This window comes from Rhinatrema bivittatum, chromosome 1, assembly GCF_901001135.1.
Source record: "Rhinatrema bivittatum chromosome 1, aRhiBiv1.1, whole genome shotgun sequence".
NCBI lineage: Eukaryota > Metazoa > Chordata > Amphibia > Gymnophiona > Rhinatrematidae > Rhinatrema > Rhinatrema bivittatum.
Genome location: NC_042615.1, coordinates 414,277,433 through 414,301,861, shown reverse-complemented (window position 1 = coordinate 414,301,861; position 24,429 = coordinate 414,277,433). Strand labels below are relative to the sequence as shown.

The 24,429-nt window shown below is 44.1% G+C and overlaps 1 protein-coding gene across 5 annotated transcripts in view; it reads left to right on the top strand.

Annotated features, from left to right (window-relative positions):
* The window catches only part of PCGF3 (polycomb group ring finger 3), a 533,880-nt gene that overhangs the window by 95,597 nt on the left and 413,854 nt on the right, over window positions 1-24,429 (top strand). For 2 of the 5 annotated variants that reach the window (XM_029602668.1, XM_029602707.1), the window contains exon 3: window positions 4,143-4,322. The exons of the other annotated variants lie outside the window; for them this stretch is intronic. In XM_029602668.1, coding sequence (XP_029458528.1) covers window positions 4,276-4,322 — 47 coding nt within the window. In that variant the 5' untranslated portion in view covers window positions 4,143-4,275. The remainder of the gene's footprint in view (window positions 1-4,142; window positions 4,323-24,429) is intronic. 5 annotated transcript variants of the gene reach the window in all.

Sequence of the window (24,429 nt, the reverse complement as noted above, 5' to 3'; positions counted from 1 at the left end):
GTTCTTCTAGTAGCACCAGACTGGCCAAGAAGACCCTGGTACGCGGACATGAGAAGACTGCTGACAGGGGAGCCCCTTCCCCTGCCTCCTCTCAGGGACCTGCTTCGTCAAGGTCCCATCCTCCACGAGGATCCGGCTCAATTCTCTCTTACGGTCTGGCCATTGAGAGGGCTAGACTGAAGAAAAGAGGTTACTCGGAGACAGTGATAGATACACTCCTCCGAGCTCGCAAGTTTTCCACATCCCTCACCTACATAAGGATCTGGAGAGTCTTTGAAGCCTGGTGCGACACTCATGGCACCAATCCACATGCGACCGCAATCCCTATTGTTCTGGATTTCCTGCAGGATGGGCTTCAGAAGGGTCTCTCCCTAAGCTCCATCAAGGTTCAGGTGGCTGCGCTGTCTTGCTACGGTCCCAGGAGGGATGACAAGTCCATTGCCACGCAGCCAGATGTTTCCCGCTTCCTGAAAGGAGTCAAGCACATTCGTCCGCCACTGAAGTGGCCAGTGCCCCTGTGGAACCTCAACATAGTTTGGGATTTCCTTGCGGGATCCACCTTCAAACCCCTTTGGGGCCTGGCTCTCCGTTCGCTCACTTTGAAGATGGTGTTCTTGCTGGTAGTGTGTTCCGCACGCCGCATCTCAGAGCTACAAGCACTATCTTGCCTTGATCCCTTTCTGAGAATCACTCCGGAGGCTATCAATCTTCGCACGGTTCCCTCTTTCTTACCTAAAGTAGTCTCACAATTTCACCTCAATCAAACCATATCTTTGCCAACCACAGCGGGTTTGAAGAAATCAGAAGAAGGGTGTTTGCTACGCCATCTCGACATCGGCAGATTGCTACCCAGATACCTGGAAAAGACAGAAGCAGTACGAAAGTCGGACCATCTGTTCGTCCTTCACAGCGGGAAGAAGCAAGGGGAAGCGGCCTCTCGGCCCACCATAGCCCGCTGGATCAAAGAAGTTATCAGAGCGGCCTACATAGAGGCCGGGAAGTCACCACCACTACAGGTCAAGGCTCATTCCACTAGAGCGCAAGCAGCATCTTGGGCAGAATCTAGGATGCTGTCGCCCGCAGAAATTTGTAAGGCAGCGACATGGTCCTCCCTCCATACCTTTTCCAGATTTTACCGTCTGGATGTCCAGGCCAGGGAGGACACAGCATTTGTGAGGGCAGTCCTACGCGGTCCTCAGGCAGCCTCCCGCCCAGTCCGGGAGTAAAGCTTTTGTACATCCCACTTGTTCTGAGTCCATCTGGCTACACGCTAGGAAATGCTGAGATTACTTACCTGATAATCTCCTTTTCCTTAGTGTAGACAGATGGACTCAGCATCCCGCCCGGCTGCCGGTGTACATGGGTTTCACCAATTCAAGGTAAGCCATGTCATTTTCTTACATAAGAGCGTCCACTCTACCAGGTGTCGACGCCTTCCGGTTGGAAGCGCTGGCGATCTCCAGCTACTATCAATCGGTCAGGGGAATCCTGTTTCACTAATTCATTGATCGTCAGTACACATATATCCATAACAGCTTTTGCAAGGAAGATTACTGAGTTGCTTCACTTCCTGTGGGGGTATATGTACCCGTGCTGACGTCAGATCCATCTCCAACTGCTAGCACGAGCACACTATACCCACTTGTTCTGAGTCCATCTGTCTACACTAAGGAAAAGGAGATTATCAGGTAAGTAATCTCAGCATTTCTTATGCGCATAAGGAAGTCAGCTTCGTAAGCCTAAGAAACTGACTTAATTTGTGATTGAATTGGTCATTCTTAAATACAGTTTTGCCTAGTAATTAAAACAACACTCCTTTGATTTAGGGTCGCAAGGTAAAAGGAAACATTTGCTTACTTCTAACATTACACATAGCCCTGGGAAACTAACTAACCTTGAAGATCTACATTTTATAACTCTTCATTGTTTTTCCTAAAACTACAAAGAGATACATATGTTTTTCTGTTATCTAAGTGTGAGACAGCTTCAGAGACAGTTTCAAGACCAGCAGTGCCCCCTGGAACCCTTTTGGTGAATTTCCACTAAACAGATGGCCCTAATAAATTTTATTATCACAGGTACATCCAAGGGTATTAAGGGAACTTAGGGAACTTCTGGCAATTCTGTTGGCTGACCTTTTTAGTCCTCCTTTAATCTAGAGTAGTTGCGGAGGATTGAAGACAAGTGAGTGTGGTTCCTCTTCTCAAAGTGGCAGTAAAAAGGAGGCTGGAAATTACAGGCTGGTTAGTCTGATCTCTGTGGTGAGCGAATTAATGGAATTATTGCTAAAACAGATGATAGTCCAATTTATGAAATCCAATGGATTTCAAGATCTGAGGCAGCATGGTATCACTAGAAGTATTTTTTTTATCAGAGAAACGGATCCGTTTTTTTGACTGGCTGACTAGAGATTTGGATCAGGGGAGAGCACTAGATGTAATGTACTTGAATTTCAGTAAGGTATTTCACATGGCTTTGCAAAGGCAACTTATAAATAAACTGAGCACCTTTGATGTGGGCCCTAAAGTGACTGACAGGGTTAGAAAGTGCTTGAGTGGGAAGCAACAGAGGGTAGTGGTAAATGGAGTTGACTCCGAGGAAAGGGGCATTAGTTGTGAAATACCTCATGTCTTGGTTTTTGGTCTGGTTCTTGTCAACATGTTTTATAATTGATATTGCTGCTGGACAGTTGGGAAAAGTTTGTCTATTTGTCGATATCATCAAAATCTGCAACAGGGTAGACAGCTGGAATGGTATAAAAAACATGAATCTAGCGAAGTCTGAGCAATGGTCTAGTGTGGCAGCTAAGGTTTAATGCTAAAAAAAACCCCAAAAAACCCCCCCCAAGGGTGAAATTCTAATTGTTGTATACATGAAACAAGAGCAGGATCTGTGGGAGATTGTATCTAATGATCTCAAGGTGGCCAGTCAGATAAATAAGTTGATGGCAAAAGCCAGAATAATGCTTGGATGCAAAGGGAGAGGAATGGTCACTAGAAAAAAAAGGTGGTGATGTTACCCTGTATTAGTTCCTGGTAAAACCTTATTTGGAATACTGTGTACAGTTCTTGGGGCTGCACCTTCAAAAGAATAAAAACAGGATGGGAATCGATCTAGAGGGTGACTACTAAAATAGTCAGTGATCTTCGTAATGCATATGGGGACAGACTTAAATATTTAAACTTGTATGTTCTAGAGGAAAGGCGAGAGAGGGGGAGCTATGACCAAGACACTAAATCCCTCAAGAGGTATCCGTGCACAGGAAATGGGTCTCTTTCAAGGAAAGGAGATTCTGGAATGAGAGGGTTATGGGATGATGGGGAAAGAAGATTGACTGAGGAGTAATCTAAGGAAAAATTTCTGTACAGCAAGGGTGCTGGATGCAAGGGAACAGCCTTTCAGTGGAGGTGGTAGAGAGAGACAGTATCTGAATTCTAGAAAGCGTGGGAAAAGGGGATCTCTGGAGTAGTAGGGATTGTAGAGGTGAGTAGTTGTGTGGATGAATGGGCAGATTAGATGGGCCATATGGTGGTTTTCTGCTGTCATATTTCTATGTCTCTATTAAAAATCTTTGTATGTTGGACTTCCTTAGTTGTCCCTTCCTTAGTTGTCCCTTCTCCAGGTGGTCTAGAATATAACAGCTTAATTACTGCTGGGCCTGAAATGTTAGTTACGTAACTCCTGCATTGAAATCACTTCATTGACTTTTTCATTCTGTATTCAGTTTAAAGTTTTGTTAGTTTTTAAATCACTACATGATTTGGCTCCAGACTATTTTGTCTCTCCTTTAAAACCCAGTAAGACAGTTATATTTGCCTGATAAACTCTTGTTAGAAGTTTCTAGTAAATTAAAATTAGTGGACACTATAAAAAAAAATGTCTCTTCTTGCAGTTCCACTACAGAACATTTTATCTTTGAATTTGAAAGATGGGCTTCGTGACTTAATTCAGAAAGTTATGTAAAACTTTGTCACAGGCTTTTGCTTGATTTTATTTGAGTTTTTAATTGTATGTTTTTTTTTAAATGTACGTTATTGTGCTAATTTGAATTCTGTACATCTCCTTAAGTCCTTGGAGGGGAGAATTATAAATGAGATAAATAAATAAATAGACTTGGCCCTAGTCTGTCTCTCTCAATTCAGTTGCAGGTCGAGGAAGACCCCAGGGCAAACTTACTTGGCTGCCTCAAACACCTCAAGTCATAGTCATCGTGCAATGGCGACACCAAGTGGCTAGATTTAAGGCCATGCTTGCAGGATTCCAGAAGGAGCCCTGATGCATTGGCCCCAGCCGAGGACTGTTGCTGTGGTGACTAGACTAAAGTAAGTTGGGAGGGGATGTAATATGGGGGGGAAAAAATGCCATATAGTTGCGATTGAAGTCTCATAGTACCACATCCCAGCTCTGGTTCTGACTGGGCAGAAGCCAAAAGGGGCAGGAAGAAATTGTTGGATAAAATTAAAAAAAAAAAAAAAAAAAAAAGAATTTTTGAAGTAATTGTTTCAAATGCTTTTAAGCTAGCAATCCATGTAGTAAAATTACAGGAAAAGGTAACAGTATGCTTGGTTGTATATTGAAACAGCTCCATCACTGCTCTCTACATTAATGGTGGGGGTGGAAGGGGAATAGAACAAGGAGCTAAGAGGAACAGATAAGAATGAGAGAAAAAATGTGTGAGGCTTGCTGGGCAGACTGGATGGGCCATTCGGTCTTCTTCTGCCGTCGTTTCTATGTTTCTATGTTAATGGCAGACAGACTATACTGTCCCATCCAGTCTACCAATCCACAGGTATCAACAAGGAAAGGTGATTATATTGCTCTTGTAGAGACTCAATCTTGAGCATGGTGTTCAGTTCTGGAGTCTGTACTTTAGGAATGACATTGAGAGGATGGAAGCAGTTGTCTATTAAAGTGGTACAAGGCCTAGATTACAAACCCTATAAAGAAACTTATGACCCAGGGCATAAGATCTTTTAAATGTTTTGGTTCAGCTTTATCAAAAATGGTAATAGTTCAGTTCTAGTTACGATCAATAAAAATTTGGTAACCAGAATTATTTTGCTTTGGTTTGGAATGAAAGGAGAGACTGAAAAAAATGTAACAATCTACTGCTTTATTATACAAAACAAATATTAGTTTGGTAATGTTTCTTCCAAATACAATTTAGAATTTAGAACAAAACTGTGTGGTTAATGGCTAAGAAAAACAGGCAGTGGTTAACAGGAAAATAATCCAAACATACATTTTACTCTTAAAAAAAAAAATAAAAATAATAATCTCCTTGTTTTTGGCTCTGGGGCATTAGCCAAAGTGCCTCAGAACAGTATTCTTTTTAAGGGTTCCAAACTAGTCATATTTGTAGCATTCATGTAGTTGGAGGTCGGAGCTTCAAGGACTCTCCCCTGCTACCTGAGAGTTTTGAGGTCGAATGGTATAAAAAAAAAATGGAAATGTTGGCCTGAAATTTTACTGGAGTTAACTACCTAAGGACTCCAGAAACTACAGTGGTATTGTTACTGGTCACAGACGACATAGGTAAGGGCAGTAGTGAATTTGTGGGTCATATAAGCCATATCATTAATTAACACTGTTGTAAAAATTTTAGCCAAGATTTTACAGTTGTAGTTGGAACATATTATGCCTGTTGTGATATTCGCGATCAGACCAGGTTTATCAAAGGTAGAATGCAAACTGCTAATAATCTGAGGAGTAGCCTAGTAGTTAGAGCAGCGGGCTACAAGCCAGGAAACCAGGGTTCAAATCTTACGCTTTACCCTCCAATGCCTTAGGTACAAACTTAGGCCTGGATCCACCATTCTTTCGTAGAATGGTGAATCCAGCAAAAACGGGGAGCGGGGGGCGAGCCTGCGAAAGGCCACAGCTTTCGCACCACTGTGGTGCACTGGCTGCTGGCTGTCGCACTGAATAGTGACACCATAAAAGGTGTAGTTAGTAGCATTATCGTTGGCAGCAAAACACTGCCGACTTCGCCCCTTCCCTGCCCCGATTCCTCCCCTCCCCCTAATTTGCATCATATCGCATGTGAAAGGGTTTAGAAAATAACCCCCTTAGATTGTGAACCCCCTAAGAATACTTACAATATTAATGGTGGGGGTGGAAGGGAAATAGAATAAAAAAAGGTTACTAAGGGTCAAGAGAAACAGATAAGTATGTGAGAGAAAAAAAAAAGTGCGAAAGCTTGCTGGGCAGACTGGATGGGCCGTTTGGTGGTCTTCTGCCGTCATTTCTATGTTTCTATGTTAATATCTTCCAAGCAGAATGTAATCTTCTTTGAAGTCCCAAAAAGTGGAATATAAATAAACTTCATATAATGAAGTGGATGGAGCTTGTAAAAGGTCCTGGGTTTATTCTGTCCTTGAATGCAGAAAAAACTTTCAACTGGGTCTGCTGGTTCTGTAGGAATGCAATATTAGATTAATTTCAATTTCCAGAGAATTTTCTGAGATGGCTTCAGGACATATATTCCAACCCTAAAGCTTGAGTGGTGGTAAATATTAGAGATGTGAATCGTGTGCCCGATTGTTTTAACGATCAGGTTCAGATGGAGGGAGAAAAAAATCGGATCGTTAGAGATGTGAATTGGAATCGGTTCTGATTCCAATTCACATCGTTAATTTTTTGGTAAGGCCTGAGCAGATTAAAAAAACCCCACCCCGACCCTTTACAAATGACCCCTTTGCTCTCCCACCCTCATGAACCCCCCCCAAAATATTAAATTACCTGGTGGTCCAGTGGGGGGGGGGGGGGTCCCGGCGCGATCTCCCGCTCTCGGGCCATCGGCGCCATTTTGGCTACCACTGATAAAAATGGCGCCGATGGCCAGATAAAAAAAAAACCCACCCCGACCCTTTACAAATTACCCCTTTGCTTCTCCCACCCTCCTGACCCCCCCCCCCCCCCCAAAACCTTTTACATGTACCTGGTGGTCTAGCGGGGGGTCCGGGAGCCATCCCTTCAATTATACCCTCGCCTTTGCCCTCACTATGTCACAGGGAGCGACGGTCGCTCCCTGTGACATAGTGAGGGCAAAGGCGATCGGCGCCATTTTGAAACCAGTCCAGCACCGGCACAGGCACCGAGGGTATGATTGAAGGGATGGCTCCCGGACCCCCCGCTAGACCACCAGGTACATGTAAAAGGTTTTTGGGGGAGTCGGGAGGGTGGGAGAAGCAAAGGGCGTGTAGCCAGATGGACTCAGAACAAGTGGGTATGTCAGTTTTGATGAGCCCGGTTGCGCCACATCCTCTGCAATAGAACTACTCTAGATCTGCCAAGGCTCTGCATCGGTGGAAGAGTACACAGCCTGCTTTTTTGACACTGGCTTCAAAGCTTCAATGGAGGGAGGACAGCTTGACTGCTGTCTCCGAAAAGACAGAGACAAGATGGAGGCGGTCCAGAGAAGGGTAACCAAAAAGGTAGAAGGTCTTCATCGAATGACTTATGAGGAGAGATTGAAGAATCTAAATATGTACACCCTGGAGGAAAGGAGGAGCAGAGGTGGTATGATACAGACTTTCAGATTCTTGAAAGGTCTTAATGATCCAAAGACAACGACAAACCTTTTCCGTCGGGGAAAAAATCAGCAGAACCAGGGGTCACGATTTGAAGCTCCAGGGAGGAAGACTCAGAACCAATGTCAGGAAGTATTTCTTCACAGAGAGGGTGGTGGATGCTTGGCATGCCCTTCCGGAGGAAGTGGTGAAGACGAGAACTGTGAAGGACTTCAAAGGGGCGTGGGATAAACATTGTGGCTCCATAAAGTCTAGAGGACGTGAATGAATGTGGAAAAAAGGATTTGCATTCACAAAAAAGCGGGGAGTAGCTTGCCTGTTATGGCGGTCACTACCCCAAACCAAATAAGCCTGATACTTCACTTTCAATGCATATCCAGCATAGCTCTCTGCTTCAACGGCAGGGGAGAAAGACTGATACTTTACGCATATCTAGCATAGCTCTCTGCTTCAATGGCAGGGGAGAAAGACTGATGCTTCACACATAACCAGCATGGCTCTCTGCTTCAACGGCAGGGGAGAAAGACTGATGCTTCACTTTCAATGCATGTCCAGCATAACTCTCTGCTTCAATGGCAGGGGGAATGAAGAAAAGAGGATCTACATAAGACAACCAAAAAGGACTGAATTACATAGTCTGGGAAAACAAATAAGCATGGGTGTAGCTTGCTTATTGCGGCGGTTACTACCCCTAACTAATTAAGCTAAATATTTAGCAAAATCAGCAAATAAAGCCTTACTAACAATACCCTCTGTAAAGACAGCTAAACTGACACAAGTAAGGGAGAGAGCATTGTCTTTAGCCGGCCCTATATTATGGAACTCAATGCCACTCGAAATAAGCCTAATGAGGGATCAAAAACTTCAAAAAAAGCTTAAAAACATGGCTTTTCAAAAAGGCCTTTCAAAGTGAGAATGGGAAATAGCTTCACACCCCATTGATGCGATTCCTTCTAATTTACTTATAGCCATCCCTAAAACAGTCGCCAAACATATCGCAGACATTATCAATTGTTCACTAATTCAAGGCTCTGTTCCAGACCCGCTGAAACTCGCAATCCTTAAACCACTCCTGAAAAAACCTAACCTTTCTCCAGAAGACCCAGCCAACTTCCGACCTATTGCAAATCTCCCCTTCATCTCTAAAATCCTGGAAAAAATAGTAAACAGACAACTGACGGAATACCTTGACGACAACAAAATTCTAGCATCATCTCAATTTGGTTTTCGCAAAGAACAGAGCACTGAAACTCCCTTAATCTCTTTAACTGACACAATACTCCTGAATCTTGATAAAAAAAACAATCCTGCTTACTCATACTCCTCGATTTATCAGCCGCATTCGACATGGTGAAACACTCCCTACTCTTGGAACGTCTAGCCGACATTGGAATCAGACACCGCACTAAATTGGTTTAAGTCTTTTCTACAAAACAGATTTTACAAAGTTAGAATCAACAACAATGAATCACACCCCGTCGACTCCTCTATGGGAGTCCCTCAAGGCTCCTCATTATCTCCGACTCTTTTCAACATATAACTTTTACTGTTATGCCAGCTCCTATCCAAACTCAATCTCAAACATTTCATTTACGCAGACGACGTACAAATTTTTATACCAATTAAAGAATCCCTTAAAAAAACACTAGAATTCTGGAACTCCTGCCTGTTTTCCATTAACAACTTGCTCTCAAGCCTTAATCTAATACTCAATTCCAATAAAACGGAAATACTCCTGATCTCTCAAGACGGTAACTACGCCAGGCCAAACTCAAACCAAATAAATCAACCTTCCTTTTCTGCCCAAGTGAGAAACCTAGGAGTCATCATGGACGATCAACTAAACCTAAAGAGATTCGTCAATAACACTGCTAAAGAGGGCTTTTTAAAATTACAAGTCCTTAAACGTCTCAGACCACTACTGCACTTCCAAGACTACCGATCAGTACTCCAAGCAATCATTTTCTCTAAAATCGATTATTGCAATTCTTTGCTAATCGGCATTCCAGCTAACACCCTTAAACCCCTTCAAATGCTACAGAACGCCGCAGCCAGGATACTGACCAAGACCAACAGGAGAGATCATATTACCCCCATTTTGAGGGACCTACATTGGCTCCCAATAAAGTACAGAATCTTATACAAAACACTAACAATCATTCACAAAAGCATACACAAGGGCTTTCCTCTTGAACTCAACTTTCCACTTCAATTTCATCTACCAAACAGACCAACGAGAGCAGCTTACAAAAACACTCTCCGAACAACACACGTCAAAACTTCTCTAAGCAAACGCGCCTTTTCTTCAGCAGGTCCATCAATTTGGAACTCCCTACCTTCTTTACTCCGGACAGAACATTGCCCAATCAACTTTAAAAAGAGACTAAAAACCTGGCTATTCAAACAAGCGTTCCAATCATGATAATAAGATATATCAACACCTACTCACTAGCAAATAGACTATCTAAAGACCTTCAAACCAAACTTAAAATATAAATTATTACAATAAGATAATTTTCAATTTCTCCATCCTCTATTATGCTCTAAGTTATTTTACCCATGTATTCTGTTCCAAGTTTTTAATTCCCTGTTCTATGTAACTTGCATTCTTCATGCTTGTCTTTTTCAGTTACAATGTAAACCGAGATGATATGCAAATTCTGCATGAATCTCGGAATATAAAAATGTTAAATAAAATAATAAATAAATAGTACTAAGAAACAAGAAAAGGACTTATACGCACAAGCAAAGTCACCTGAGAACATGTTAACATGTTAACAGGTGACTGAGAACATGTTGCTCTGTTAACTGGTTCCCCCTAGTTTACTGTAAACCGGTACGATAAGACCTGGTCTTGAGCATCGGTATATTAAAAGAATTTAAATAAATAAATAAATAAATAAACATGTGTGTTTTTATTTTTATTTTATCACACTTAAGTATTAGGTTAAAGAATTACAGTATACCGCATCTACGGTTAGCCTATAAAGGGAATTTTAATACACTTTACATATAGTTTATAATATTGAATCATGTATCTGAACAACTGCGGCACCCCCTAGTTAAAGTACAATCCATCTTGAATTTATTTATGTGCCTATTTGTAAACCCTTGTGATGGTATATCACTAAACGATGGTATAGAAAATTTTTTAAATAAATAAATATTTCACATAGATGCAGTTCCAACACTGCTCTCTGCATTAATGGTGGGGGTGGAAGGGAAATAGAACCAAAAGGTTACTAAGAGCTAAGAGTAACAGATAAGTATGAGAAAAAAAATGTGCAAAGCTTGCTGGGCAGACTGGATGGGCCGTTTGGTCTTCTTCTGCCGTCATTTCTATGTTTCTGTGTTTCTTGCCGAGGCCTGTCAGAGTCCATAAAAGATGAACTGGCAGATCAGGACCTTCTGGCCACCTTGGAGGGTCTTAATAGCTTGGCCATCAGGTTGGATCCTCTGTTCCAGGAACAGGCTAGAGAGAGGGGCTTATCTTGTTCCACCTGAAGAATTTCCAGTCCTAGTCTTCCCTCCCCTGAGCTAAAGTGGCTGGTACCCCTTAGAGAAGCCCATGCAAATAGATTATTGCAGGCTGACAACTGAGGAAAAGCAGAGGAGGTTGTGCCATAATCTCTGCCTCTGTGTGGGCAGGGGCACTTTGCAGGATGCGGAGTCCCTAATGTATGACCGGATAAGGGGTACAAAGGGTTTTAAGAAAAAGTCCACAAATTGGGACAGAGGTTCTAAAATTGAACCAATGCCTGCCACAATGGGTCGACCAGGTGGATCCTGTAGGTTTTTATGGACTTTTGGCAGGGTGTAAAAAACCGGAGTGATAGAATGCTCTGGTGTAAGGAATTTAGCCTCACGGGGGGGTCAAAATGCGGCGGTCTACTGCCTCTTCAACCACTTGTTTAATCTGATGACGTAACTGAGGAGTGGGATCTTCTGTTAAGGGCAGGTAAAAAAGAGGTGTCGCTTAACTGTCTCAGGGCTTCAGACATATATTGATTTTTATCCTGAATAACAATGCCACCCCCCTTGTCAGCAGGTTTGATGATGATAGACAAATCTTTGCAAAGTGACAACACAGCCTGATATTCAGACTTAGACAAGTTAAACTGTGTATAATGGTGACTTGAAACAAGCGCAGTCAAATCCTGATCTACCAACCGCTCAAACACTAATATAAGCGGATCTCCGGGTCCTGGGGGGACCCATCTAGATTTTGGACGGACTACAGACAAGTCTGGGCCAGGGGTAACATCTGAAAAAAACATTTTGATCTTTAACAACCGGCAAAACCGATGTAAATGTATTTTGAGGTCAAACAAATTGCATTTTACGGTGGACATAAAAGAAAGTCCCTTTGACAGAACTTCTAGTTCATTCTACAGTAACAGTTCCATCCAGCTCCTCTACACGCACCATCATCTCGCTATGCGTCTATAGCAGCATCTTTTTTAGACTCAGGCCAACATCCCCCCGATCCCGGGGCATCTACCAAGACTACTCGCACTACTCGGTCCCGAGGTCGCACTCAACAATCTCAGCCTCCTCCACGCCCCAGAGCGACTCATACAATTCCAGACCCGTGGCTATAGACTCCCCTTCAGTGTTTAATTTGTCTTCACGTCCGTTATCTGTTCCTGAACTAGAAGTTTTGTCAAAGGGACTTTCTTTTGTGCCCACCGTAAAATGCAATTTGTTTGACCTCAAAATACATTTACATCGGTTTTGCCGGTTGTTAAAGATCAAAATGTTTTTTTCAGATGTTACCCCTGGCCCAGACTTGTCTGTAGTCCGTCCAAAATCTAGATGGGTCCCCCCAGGACCCGGAGATCCGCTTATATTAGCGTTTGAGCGGTTGGTAGATCAGGATTTGACTGCGCTTGTTTCAAGTCACCATTATACACAGTTTAACTTGTCTAAGTCTGAATATCAGGCTGTGTTGTCACTTTGCAAAGATTTGTCTATCATCATCAAACCTGCTGACAAGGGGGGTGGCATTGTTATTCAGGATAAAAATCAATATATGTCTGAAGCCCTGAGACAGTTAAGCGACACCTCTTTTTACCTGCCCTTAACAGAAGATCCCACTCCTCAGTTACGTCATCAGATTAAACAAGTGGTTGAAGAGGCAGTAGACCGCCGCATTTTGACCCCCCGTGAGGCTAAATTCCTTACACCAGAGCATTCTATCACTCCGGTTTTTTACACCCTGCCAAAAGTCCATAAAAACCTACAGGATCCGCCTGGTCGACCCATTGTGGCAGGCATTGGTTCAATTTTAGAACCTCTGTCCCAATTTGTGGACTTTTTCTTAAAACCCTTTGTACCCGAGTTTTACAGTTCAAAAACACAGACTTTGAGGAAATGGGAAAGTACCTGGAGGAAGAACTTAAAGGATGGGAGAACGAGAGAGATGTGGAGCAGCAGTGGACCAATCTAAAAGGAGCAATCACCAAGGCAACTGCTCTATATGTTAGAAACATAAAGAAAAGCAAAAGAAAATTGAAACCTATCTGGTTCTCAAAGGAGGTGGCTGACAAAATTAAAGCTAAAAGAACAGCATTCAAGAAATATAAAGGATCCCAAAGGGAGGAGCACAAAGAAGAATATTTGTATCAACTGAGGGAGACGAAGAAAACAATCAAGTTGGCAAAAAATCAAGCAGAAGAGAGGATTGCCAAGGAGATAAAAAATGGTGACAAAACATTTTTCAGATACATCAGCGAAAAGAGAAAGGTCCAAAGTGGTATAGTGAAATTGAAAGGTGGTAATGATCAATGTGTGGAGACAGACGAAGAAATGGCAGAAATATTAAACGAATACTTCAGCTCTGTGTTCACTAAAGAAGACCCTGGAGAAGGACCATCTCTACACAACAAGAAACTGGAGGGAAGTGGAATAGATTGAAAATCCTTTTACAGTAGAAAATGTGTGGGAAGAGCTAAAGAACCTGAAAGTGGACAAAGCCATGGGGCCTGATGGGATTCATCCAAGGATATTGAGGGAGCTCAGAGATGTTCTGGCGGGTCCGCTGTGTGACCTGTTCAATAGATCCCTAGAAACGGGAGTGGTGCCGAGAGACTGGAGAAGAGCGGTGGTGGTCCCGCTTCACAAGAGTGGGAACAGGGAGGAGGCTGGCAACTACAGGCCGGTTAGCCTCACTTCGGTGGTGGGAAAAGTAATGGAGTCTCTGCTGAAAGAGAGAATAGTGAACTATCTACAGTCCGGAGAATTGATGGACCAGAGGCAACATGGATTCACCAGGGGAAGATCCTGTCAGACAAATCTGATTGACTTTTTTGACTGGGTAACCAAGGAATTGGACCAAGGAAGAGCGCTCGATGTCATATACTTGGATTTCAGCAAAGCTTTTGATACGGTTCCGCACAGGAGACTGGTGAATAAAACGAGAAGCTTGGGAGTGAGTGACAAGGTGGTGACCTGGATTGCAAATTGGTTGACGGACAGAAGACAATGTGTGATGGTAAACGGAACCTTCTCTGAAGAGAGAGCGGTTTTAAGTGGTGTACCGCAAGGATCGGTGTTGGGACCGGTCCTGTTCAATATCTTTGTGAGCGACATTGCGGAGGGGATAGAAGGTAAGGTTTGTCTTTTTGCGGATGACACTAAGATCTGCAACAGAGTGGACACGCCGGAAGGAGTGGAGAGAATGAGACGGGATCTAAGGAAACTGGAAGAGTGGTCGAAGATATGGCAGCTGAGATTCAATGCCAAGAAGTGCAAAGTCATGCATATGGGGAGCGGAAATCCGAATGAACTGTATTCGATGGGGGGGGAAAGGCTGACGTGCACGGAGCAGGAGAGGGACCTTGGGGTGATAGTGTCTAACGATATGAAGTCTGCGAAACAATGCGACAAGGCGATAGCAAAAGCCAGAAGAATGCTGGGCTGCATAGAGAGAGGAATATCGAGTAAGAAAAGGGAAGTGATTATTCCCTTGTACAGGTCCTTGGTGAGGCCTCACCTGGAGTACTGTGTTCAGTTCTGGAGACCGTATCTACAAAAAGACAAAGACAAGATGGAAGCGGTACAGAGAAGGGCGACCAGGAAGGTGGAGGATCTTCATCGCATGACGTACGAGGAGAGATTGAAGAATCTAAATATGTACACCCTGGAGGAAAGGAGGAGCAGAGGTGATATGATACAGACTTTCAGATACTTGAAAGGTTTTAATGATCCAAAGGCAACGACAAACCTTTACCATAAGAAAAAAATCAGCAGAACCAGGGGTCACGATTTGAAGCTCCAGGGAGGAAGATTCAGAACCAATGTCAGGAAGTATTTCTTCACGGAGAGGGTGGTGGATGCCTGGAATGCCCTTCCAGAGGAAGTGGTGAAGACCAGAACTGTGAAGGACTTCAAAGGGGCGTGGGATAAACACTGTGGATCCATAAAGTCAAGAGGCCGCCAATGAAGTGGGTGACTCGCCAGAATGATGGCTACTGCCTGGAGACAATACCCTTAGTCAATAAACATACACATGGTTACTGTGACTCCAACATCACTCTAAGATTCAACAGCAAGAGGAAATGTGGAAAAAAGGATTTGCACTCACAAAGACGGGAGTAGCTGGCTTGTTACGGCGGTTACTACCCCAAACCAAATATCCAAATTACTACCTCCACCTTCCTCTATTCCTGATGCCTTTCAACTAGCTTGATCACTCCATTCTTATACTTCACTTTCAGTGCATATCCAGCAAAGTTCTCTGCTTCAACAGCAGGGGAAAAGAAAAACTGTTACTTCACACATCCAGCAGAGCTCTCTGCTTAAACGGCAGGGGAGAAGAAAAAAGGGTTCGCACTCACAAAGCGGGGAGTAGCTGGCTTGTCACGGCGGTTACTACCCCAAACCAAATGTGCCTGATACTTCACTTTCGATGCATATCCAGCATAGCTCTCTGCTTCAACGGCAGGGGAGAAGAAAAAAACTGATACCTCACGCATATCCAGCATAGCTCCCTGCTTCAACGGCAGGGGAGAAGATAAACAACCAATAAGGGCTGTATAACATAATCTGGGTAAAAACAAATAAGCATGGGTGTAGCTTGCTTATTGCGGCGGTTACTACTCCTACTACCTCTAACTAATCAAGCTAGATATTTCACTTGGATGCAGCTCCTCCACCGCTCTCTACATTAATGGCGGGGGTGGAAGGGAATTAGAACCAAGAGCTAAGAGAAACAGATAAGTATGGGAGAAGAAATGAGGGAAGCTTGCTGGGCAGACTGGATGGGCCATTTGGTCTTCTTCTGCCGTCATTTCTATGTTTCTATGTTTCTATACCCCTTATCCGGTCATACATTAGGGACTCCGCACATTTCATTACCATCCTAGACATGACATCCATCCCTAGTGAGCCATTTCTGTTTGTAACGCTGGACATTGTTTCCCTGTATACTAGTATTCCCCAACCCGCCGCCTTACAGGTCATTGAAAAAACCCTGAACTCTCGGACTGGCCCACAGCGTGTCCCCACCTCCCTGCTAGTTACGTTAGCTACACTGGCACTCACAAAGAACTTTTTTCGGTTCAATGATACTTTTTATCTTCAGGTGAAGGGCACCGCTATGGGTGCCACGATGGCCCTTAGTCTCGCCTGTCTCTTTGTGGCAGAATTTGAGGATTCTTTTGTGTATTCAGGTGAAGGTTTCCAACATATAGCGTTATGGGTTCGCTATATCGATGACATCTTCTTACTATGGCAAGGTACGGAGATACAACTTTTTTTGTTCATTGACTGGCTTAATGCATGCGATCCTAATCTCCAGTTTAATTTTTGTTTACATCGATCCCAGATAGCTTTTTTAGATGTACTCGTTTCAGTGGATGATGGCCGTTTCTCGACCACCATCCACCGCAAGGAGACGGACCGTAACACCTTACTTGCCTTCCAAAGTTGTCACCCCAGTACATTACGGAGAAATATTCCCACGGGCAATTTTTCAGGCTTCGCAGACTTTGTACCACCAAGAGCGAGTTCCTTAAACAAGCACATATAATGTCATCTCGTTTCATATCCCGGGGGTACCCGAGGCATGTCGTTAAAAAAGCGATGAAACGAGCCCTGTACACGAACCGTGATTTGTTATTTTTACCTTCATCCCACAGTGATCAGATAGCCACGAACTGCATTTTACCCTTCTCTACGCTTAGTCGCCAGATCACTGCCATGATCCGCAGACACTGGGAGGCGTTATCCTTGAACACTTTGTTTCCTGGTCCCCTCCGATTCACCTTTCGCAGGGGAAAAAATTTGCGTGACAAATTGATTCACACTGATTTTCCCGTGTCGGCGAATCTTGACAGTGTGATTGGTCACTATCCGTGTGGTCGGTGCACAGTGTGCTCCTATACGTCACCCTCTACCAGTTTCATCCATCCAGTCTCTAAAAAAGTTTTTCAGTCACGCTCTTACTCTGATTGCACCACGTCTGGAGTGATTTATGTCATCACCTGTCCCTGTCCTCTGATTTACGTTGGGAAAACCTCTCGCATGGTGAAAACCCGAATTATAGAGCATTGCTCTAATATTCGCCATTCGCGAGAGAATGAACCCCTCGTCGATCACTGGATGAAAAAATCTCACACCCTATCAGATCTTGTGTAAAGCGTTATTGAGGTTTTCCCACGGCCACCCCGCGGTGGGAACTATGCTGAACAGCTTGGCCGGATTGAACAATGCTGGATTTTCACCCTAGATTCAGTGTCTCCTAAGGGTTTGAACCGGGACATTGAATGGTTCCTTTTCACTTAGAGTTCAATTTGATCTCACCAAGATAGGTTGGTCTGCATTCCTGCTAAGGTGCATCACAGGAACGGCAACCAATGAACGGGGTTTTTTGTCCCACGTGGTTTGCTCTCCTGCTTTTGGCGCCTTACTCAGCTTTAAATCCCTGTCAGTGATTAAGGGTAGTGCGCTCCCTGTCACCTTGAAGTATACTTGCTGTCAGGTATGTTATGACTTTTCATACACTTTTATGTTCACAGTCGGTTATAAGCCCTGTTCTGCTGTCCTGATGTATACTTATGTTTTACAGCTTTTCTGTGAATTCCTGGTGGTGAGCCCTCCCAATGCAGCCCGCGGCGAAACACGGGACCGTGTCGGGGGTCGCCATTAAGCCATTGCTTGTATAAATCAGTGGAGTTGCCATATTGAAGAATTAAAAAACAATTGTATTTATATACCCGTTGTGAGTGTCCTGTCAGGATTGAACTTTCATCTGCACTTGTGTATTCTGCGAGATTTCAATTACCCCAATATTGACTGGGTAAATGTAACATCGGAACATGTTAGTGATATAAAGTTACTGGATGGAATAAATGACAGCTTTATAGAGCAGTAGGTTCAGGACTGGACGAGAGAGGGAGCTATTTTAGATCTAATTATTAGTGGAGTGCAGAATTTGGTGAGAGTAATGGTGAGGCTGCTTGGCAATAGTGATCATAACATGATCAAATTTGAATTAATGACTGGAAGGGGGGACAGTAAGTGAATCTACAATTCTAACACTAAACTTTCAAAAGGGAAACTTTGATAATGAGAAAAATAGAAAAAACTAAAAGGTGCAGCTACAAAGGTTAAAAGTGTACAACAAGCGTGGGCATTGTTAAAAAAAAAAAAAACAAAAAAAAACAAACCATCTTAGAAATGCAGTCCAGATGTATTCCACACATTAAGAAAGGTTGAAGGAAGGCCAAATGATTGCCAGTATGGTTAAAAGGTGAGGTGAAAGAGGCTATTTTAGCCAAAACATCTTCCTTCAAACACTAGAAAAAGTGTCCATCCAAAGAAAAAGGAAAAAGCATAAGCATTGGCAAGTTAAATGTCAAATATTAAGACAGGCTAAAAGAAAATTTGAAAAGAAGTTTGCCATAGAGGTAAAAACTCATAATAAAACATTTTAAAAATATATCCGAAGCAGGAAACCTGTGAGGGAGTCGGTTGGACAGTTAGATAATCGAGGGGTTAAGAGAGTACTTAGAGATAAGACCATTGTGGAAAGACTAAGTGAATTCTTTGCTTTGGTGTTTACTAAAGAGGATGTTGGGGAGATACCCATTCCATTGTTTTCAAGGGTAATGATTCAGATGAACTACCCAAATTACTATGAACCTGGAAGATGTAATAGGCCAGATTCACAAACTGAGCTTGACTACAGTGCCGGGAAAAATTGTGGAAACTGTTATAAAGAATAAAATCACAAACATTTAGATAGACATAGTTTGGGACACAGCCATCATGGATTTACCCAAGGGAAGTCATACCTTACAAGTCTACATTTTTTTTTTGAAGGGGTGAATAAACATGTGTACAAAGGTGAACTAGTAGATGTGGTGTATTTGGATTTTCAGAAGGCGTGAGAGGCTTCTAAGAAAACTAAAAAGTCATGGGATAGGAGGTGATGTCCTTTTATGGATTGCAAGTTGGTTAAAAGGAAACAGAGCACACAATTAAATGGTCAGTTTTCACACTAGAAAAAGGTAAACAGTGGAGTGTTTCAGCGATCTATACTTGGACCGGTGCTTATTAATATATTTATAAATGATCTGGAAAGGGGTACTACGAGTGAGGTGATCAAATTTGCGGATGACACTAAATTATGCAGATTAGTTAAATCTCTAGCAGATTGTGATTAATTGCAGGAGGACCTTGCAAGACTGGAAGATTGGGCTTCAAACGGCAGATGGAATTTGATATGGACAAGTGCAAAGTGATGCATATAGGGAAAAATAACCCTTGCTGTAATTATACATTGTTAGGAGTTACCACCCAGGAAAGAGATCTAGGCGTCATAGTGGATAATACATTGAAATTGTCTGCTCAGTGTGCTATAGCGATCAAAAAAGCAAACAATGTTAGAAATTATTAGGAAGGGAATGGCAAATAAAATGGAGGATGTCATAATGCTTCTGTATCGCTCCATGGTGAGACTGCACCTTGAATATTGTGTGCAGTTCTGGTCACCGCATGTCAAAAAGGATATAGCTGCACTTAAAGTGCAGAGAAAGGCGACCAAAATAAGGGGCATATGAAACAGCTGCCATATGAGGAAAGGCTAAAGAAGTTAGGGCTGTTCAGTTTGGAGAAGAGATGACTGAGGAGGGATATGATAGAAGTTTACAAAATCATGAAAGGACTTGAACAAGTTAATGAAAATCAGTTATTTACTCTCTCAGTTAATAGAAAGACCATTGGGCACTCCAAGAAGTTAGCGAATAGCTCATTTAAAAAAAATAAAAGAAAATTATTTTTCACTCAGTGCATAGTTAAGCTCTGGAATTCATTGTCAGAGGATGTGGTTATAGCAGTTAATGTAACTGGGCTTAAAAAAGGTTTGGATAAGTTCCTAGAGGAAAAATCCATAAACTACTATTATGGAAATTAATAAGCAATAGTAGCTTGTGATTTATGTAATGTTTAGGTACTTGCCAGGTACTTGTGACTTGGATTGGCCACTATTGGAAACAAGATACTGGGCTTTTTGGACCCTTGGTGTGACCCAGTATGGCATATCTTATGTTCTTAATGGGGCTAGTGCAAAACATCTGTCCTCAAAAGGGGCTCTTCAGTGGCCTGGTGGAAAAGGGTCTTTCCTCGAAAGAAACTCTTCAGGGTGAATCTGCTGTCCCATCCTAGTCAAAGATTAAAAAAAAAAATTGGGTTCCTGAACCATGTTTGGGGGCTTCTGAAGAGGGATTTGGAGGACTGTCCTTTGGATGACCTCCCAGGTAACGGAAACAAGGACCCTTTGGAGAAGGGGGAGTTCCCAGTGGCAGAGGGGGATAACCTTAAGTTAGTCCACCTCTTTAGAAGGTACACCATATGATTTCTCAAATAGTGGCAGAATTTAGAATATAGGAGGAGTTAGAAGAACTGGAACATTTAGAGGAGCGTCCCGAATTGAAAGGGATTATGGGTACTGCTAAAGCTTTTCTCTTCCATTGGACAGTTAAGGCCCTGGTGTCTAGGGAATGAGATATTCCTCCCAGGACAAGCAGGATGGTAGTCCTCACATATGGGTGACATCATCACCCATATGCGGGCCTGGAAGAAGTTATCTTATTGTTGCCTCTTTGTCTCTCCTCTACCCTCTTTAGTTAAGCTATATATATTGTTACGTGCTCCCGGTTCCCCCTTGCCCTGTTCTTTGTATTTTCTGTTCCTAGTTATCTGTAAACCGATATGATGTCCCCATGAATGTCTGTATAAAAAAGTTGTTAAATAAATCATCAGATGGAGCCCTGTCACGGAACACATTTTTGTCAAAGTTTCTAGAACTTTGACTGGCACACTGAGCATACCCAGCATGCCACTAACCCTGTGGCCACAAGTGGTCCCCCTTCAGTCTAGTTTGTAGCAAAATGTACTGCATGCAGCAGGGGGAAGGACTCCCATAGCGGGCCTGGAAGAAAAAAGATGGGTTAAGCCCTGATCTGCCCCAACACCAGGATCCTTGTGGCTTCATTGCGGTTAGGGCCATGAGCTTGAGTTCTGCTCAGACAGAAGGTGAACCTTGGGGCCTCTCAGCTTCCTGCTCCGGCTCCTACTCAGCAGCTCCAACTCTAATCCAGTGCCTCCTCGGGGGGAGGAATGAAGGAAAGGGTTAACCAAACCTAAAATCCGGCCGGGAACAGAACCAGCCCTCCCGGGCTGCTAAGCTGATATCCCCAACGAAGCAGTCCTCCTCCGGGCCCCTAACCGGGTTACCCGAGAGCAAGGGCTGAGAGGTCTTCCCCGGAGGTAGGAGCTGCAATGGCCTATTGGTCATGTCCCTGGGCTCCAAGTCTCCAGGGCTGCCACTTCAAACCTTGCGGGGCCTGACACAGAGGCACTTGAAGAATGAGTGGAGGAGCGTTCACGGGAGACCTTGCTGGAAGGCCTTCATGCTGCGGCATAATCGCCGGCGTGTCGATGCTTCACAGAAGCTGGCGCATTGATCTTTTTTTTTCCTGATGCAAGGTATGTCGATGTCTCCCAGACCAAGGTAGCGAGGCCATCGGATGCTGGTGCGTTAGCAGATACTGGGCTATCCAATCATCTTTGGACGTCCGCATGCTGATGTGTCCTGCTGACGCAGACCAGTACATAGGTTGTGTGCTCTGTAGGAGGGCTCCCCGGATGGCGGGGTGGCCCCCAGAGAGTGACAGACTCTAAATGCATTGCCAGCTCAGGGAGCCCTTGGAGGCCCCCTAGGGCCTGAACTAGGCTTTCCCTGAATTGTTAGGGGGGTACGGGTAGTGCGCTCCCCCCCCCCCCCCCCCCGGGAATAATCCAGAGTAGAGACCAGGCGGTACCAGGCCTGTGCGGAGGCCAGTGGCAGACTTTTAAGTCGAGACATGACCAGAGCGAACAGTCTGTTGGGCAATTAGTACAGGAGTCAGCGTTAAGCACGACTCCGAGTGAACAGGTTTAGTGATCATGCAATCCCGCCAGGTCTTCATCAGGTTATCCTCGGCTCCTCCGGAGGAACAACCTAATTAGTCTCCCCAGCTGAAGAACTTCCTCACTCTAAATTTGTAGAGAAGGTGTGAAACCTTCTTAAAGTGGAAGCTAAGACGTTACCAGATTCCCGAGGGGAAGCCTTGGGGGATAGTTAAGGTGCTGGGAACACCTGTGGAAGCAACCGCGTCGCCCTCTCATTGCAGTATTGCATGAAATGCTCAACATTCCCTTTCAGATGGTAACACCTCACGAAATAAGTGGAAGTTTGGATGGCAATCGCCCTTTCATAGGGTGGTATAAGTCCCCCACGATTCTGTGTGGTGAAGGCAGCTAAGGAGAAGGAGGGAGAGCCATGCCTACATTCTAGTTTCCCTGCTGAGGAAAGGAAATAAGCTCTGGACAGCCTCGGGAAGCAAGACTTTCAAGCTGCAATGTAAAGGGCAAGAGACAGTAACACCTGTTCTCTATTGCTTGCTTGTGTTCGAATACTTTCAGCCTTACAGGCCGCAATGGGCAATATCGATCCCAGAGGGCAGTCTGCAGGGACAGCTGCATGAGATGAAGGAAAGGTTACGTCATACGCTCCGCCCGGTCTACCAGGCATTCGGTACATCAGCTACGTCCTTAGCAGTGGTCCCCACTGTAAAACGCCTGGCGTGCCTACGAGCAACTGCCATCAAAGGGGGATGTACATGTGAAACTTGCCGATTAACCCTGCTACCTGATCACCCTCTTCAGAGGCAAGTTATGGGAAAACCGTAGTTCGGTTAAGAAAACGCAGAGGATACAGGCAGCCTCGCACAGATGGAACTTACTCCTTGCGTCTGCATTCACCTAAAGGACTGCTGCAGCGGCAGACAGAAGGTCACAGTCAGCAGCGCAATCCATCCCAATCACAGTGGTGAATTCAACTTCCTCCAAAGAAGTTTCTAAAGGTACCCAAACCGTTATCACCATTAACGGGGAGGAAAAGGATAAGTAGCAAGAATGCAGAAAGACCACGCCCTGCTTCGGACTTCAGTTGCTCAGCAGGAGTTCAGAAGATCTTCCCTCAGGTTCATTTTATCCTATATACAGCCTAATGACTGGTAGGAATCAGTGGTCAGAGTGGGAACTTATATTCACATACTTAATCACTGTATCCATTCGCAGGGTTTCACGGTGGGGCCAAGAGCATCATATCCAATCCATAGTATGTCTTCCTGGATTTTTGCCATTCCTTAAATACCCTTATCTAATGTTGATTAAGAGTAGTGGCCTCTCAAGAGAAAAAACAATTTTGGTGGCCCTCCTCTGCATTTACAAAATGCGGATCGTTCGGGTCCATTCCTTTGCCAACTCAGCCTACATGCTGCCTGCTGATGACAGAGATGGATTAACGTTAGAATGGCAACTTCAGACCATGTGTAATACCGTGGCTGCAAGTCGATCGACTGCAATGGGGCTTGAGTATATGGGGGATATGATACCCATACCTCCATGTCGTGATGAGAAGATATCACCAAGAACATGAAGAGGGAGTTGCAACGAAGATTGTATCCTCCGACATCGATAGGGAAACCCCCTTAACCAAGTGATTTAGAAGGGCCTCGTGAAGGCAGAAAGTAGGGTGTATCCTGATATAGGAGGAGCCTGCCATTCTCCAGTAGGCTCACCTCACCATTATAAGAAACACAAGCAAAATTCTGGGGTGACCCCGGCAGCGAAAGGCACCTATCTCACTGGCCTGCCAACCCGAATTTGACCATTATGGGGCAGGTTCCTTCTCAACCTCACGCGTTCCCTCCCTGCCACATGGTCGGTTTTAGGAGGGACAGTGCTAATGTACCTGACCGTACCAAGACTAATCCAAAATGTCCTGGTACCCTCCAGGGACTTCTCCTCCAGGAAGGAGTATCAAACAATGAATTGGGCATTCAAAGTAGTGCGAAGAACGTGAAGTTGACCCTTACTTCTGCCCCTGGGATGCTTATTGGAGTACCTTCACTTGTGAATCAGGCACGGCTAGAGTACATGGCAGCACTCTTGCGGCCTACCACTTCCCTGAGAGGGCGCTCAGGTGTCATGCTACCCGTTATTCTCCAGATTCGTGAAGAGCATTCTTCAACCTCCGGTTTAAAACTACTGGTACCGTGGGACCTCAACTTAGTCCTGGAACAGCAGATGCTACCATCTCTTGAGCCCATGGACAGTAGCCATGGAGATATCTCCTGGAAAGTGCACTTCTGGTTCCCTTAGCATCAGCAGGATGATCGGGAAACTGCGAGTGCTGATATATTTCTCAACATATTTGAAATTTCACCATGATGAAGACATTCAGAACCTACCTTCTTCCTTTCCAATGTGGTGTCACCATTCCACCTTAATAGGCAGGAATCTGAGAAGAGAAGACTGCTTCGCACATTGGGCCATAAGCATACTT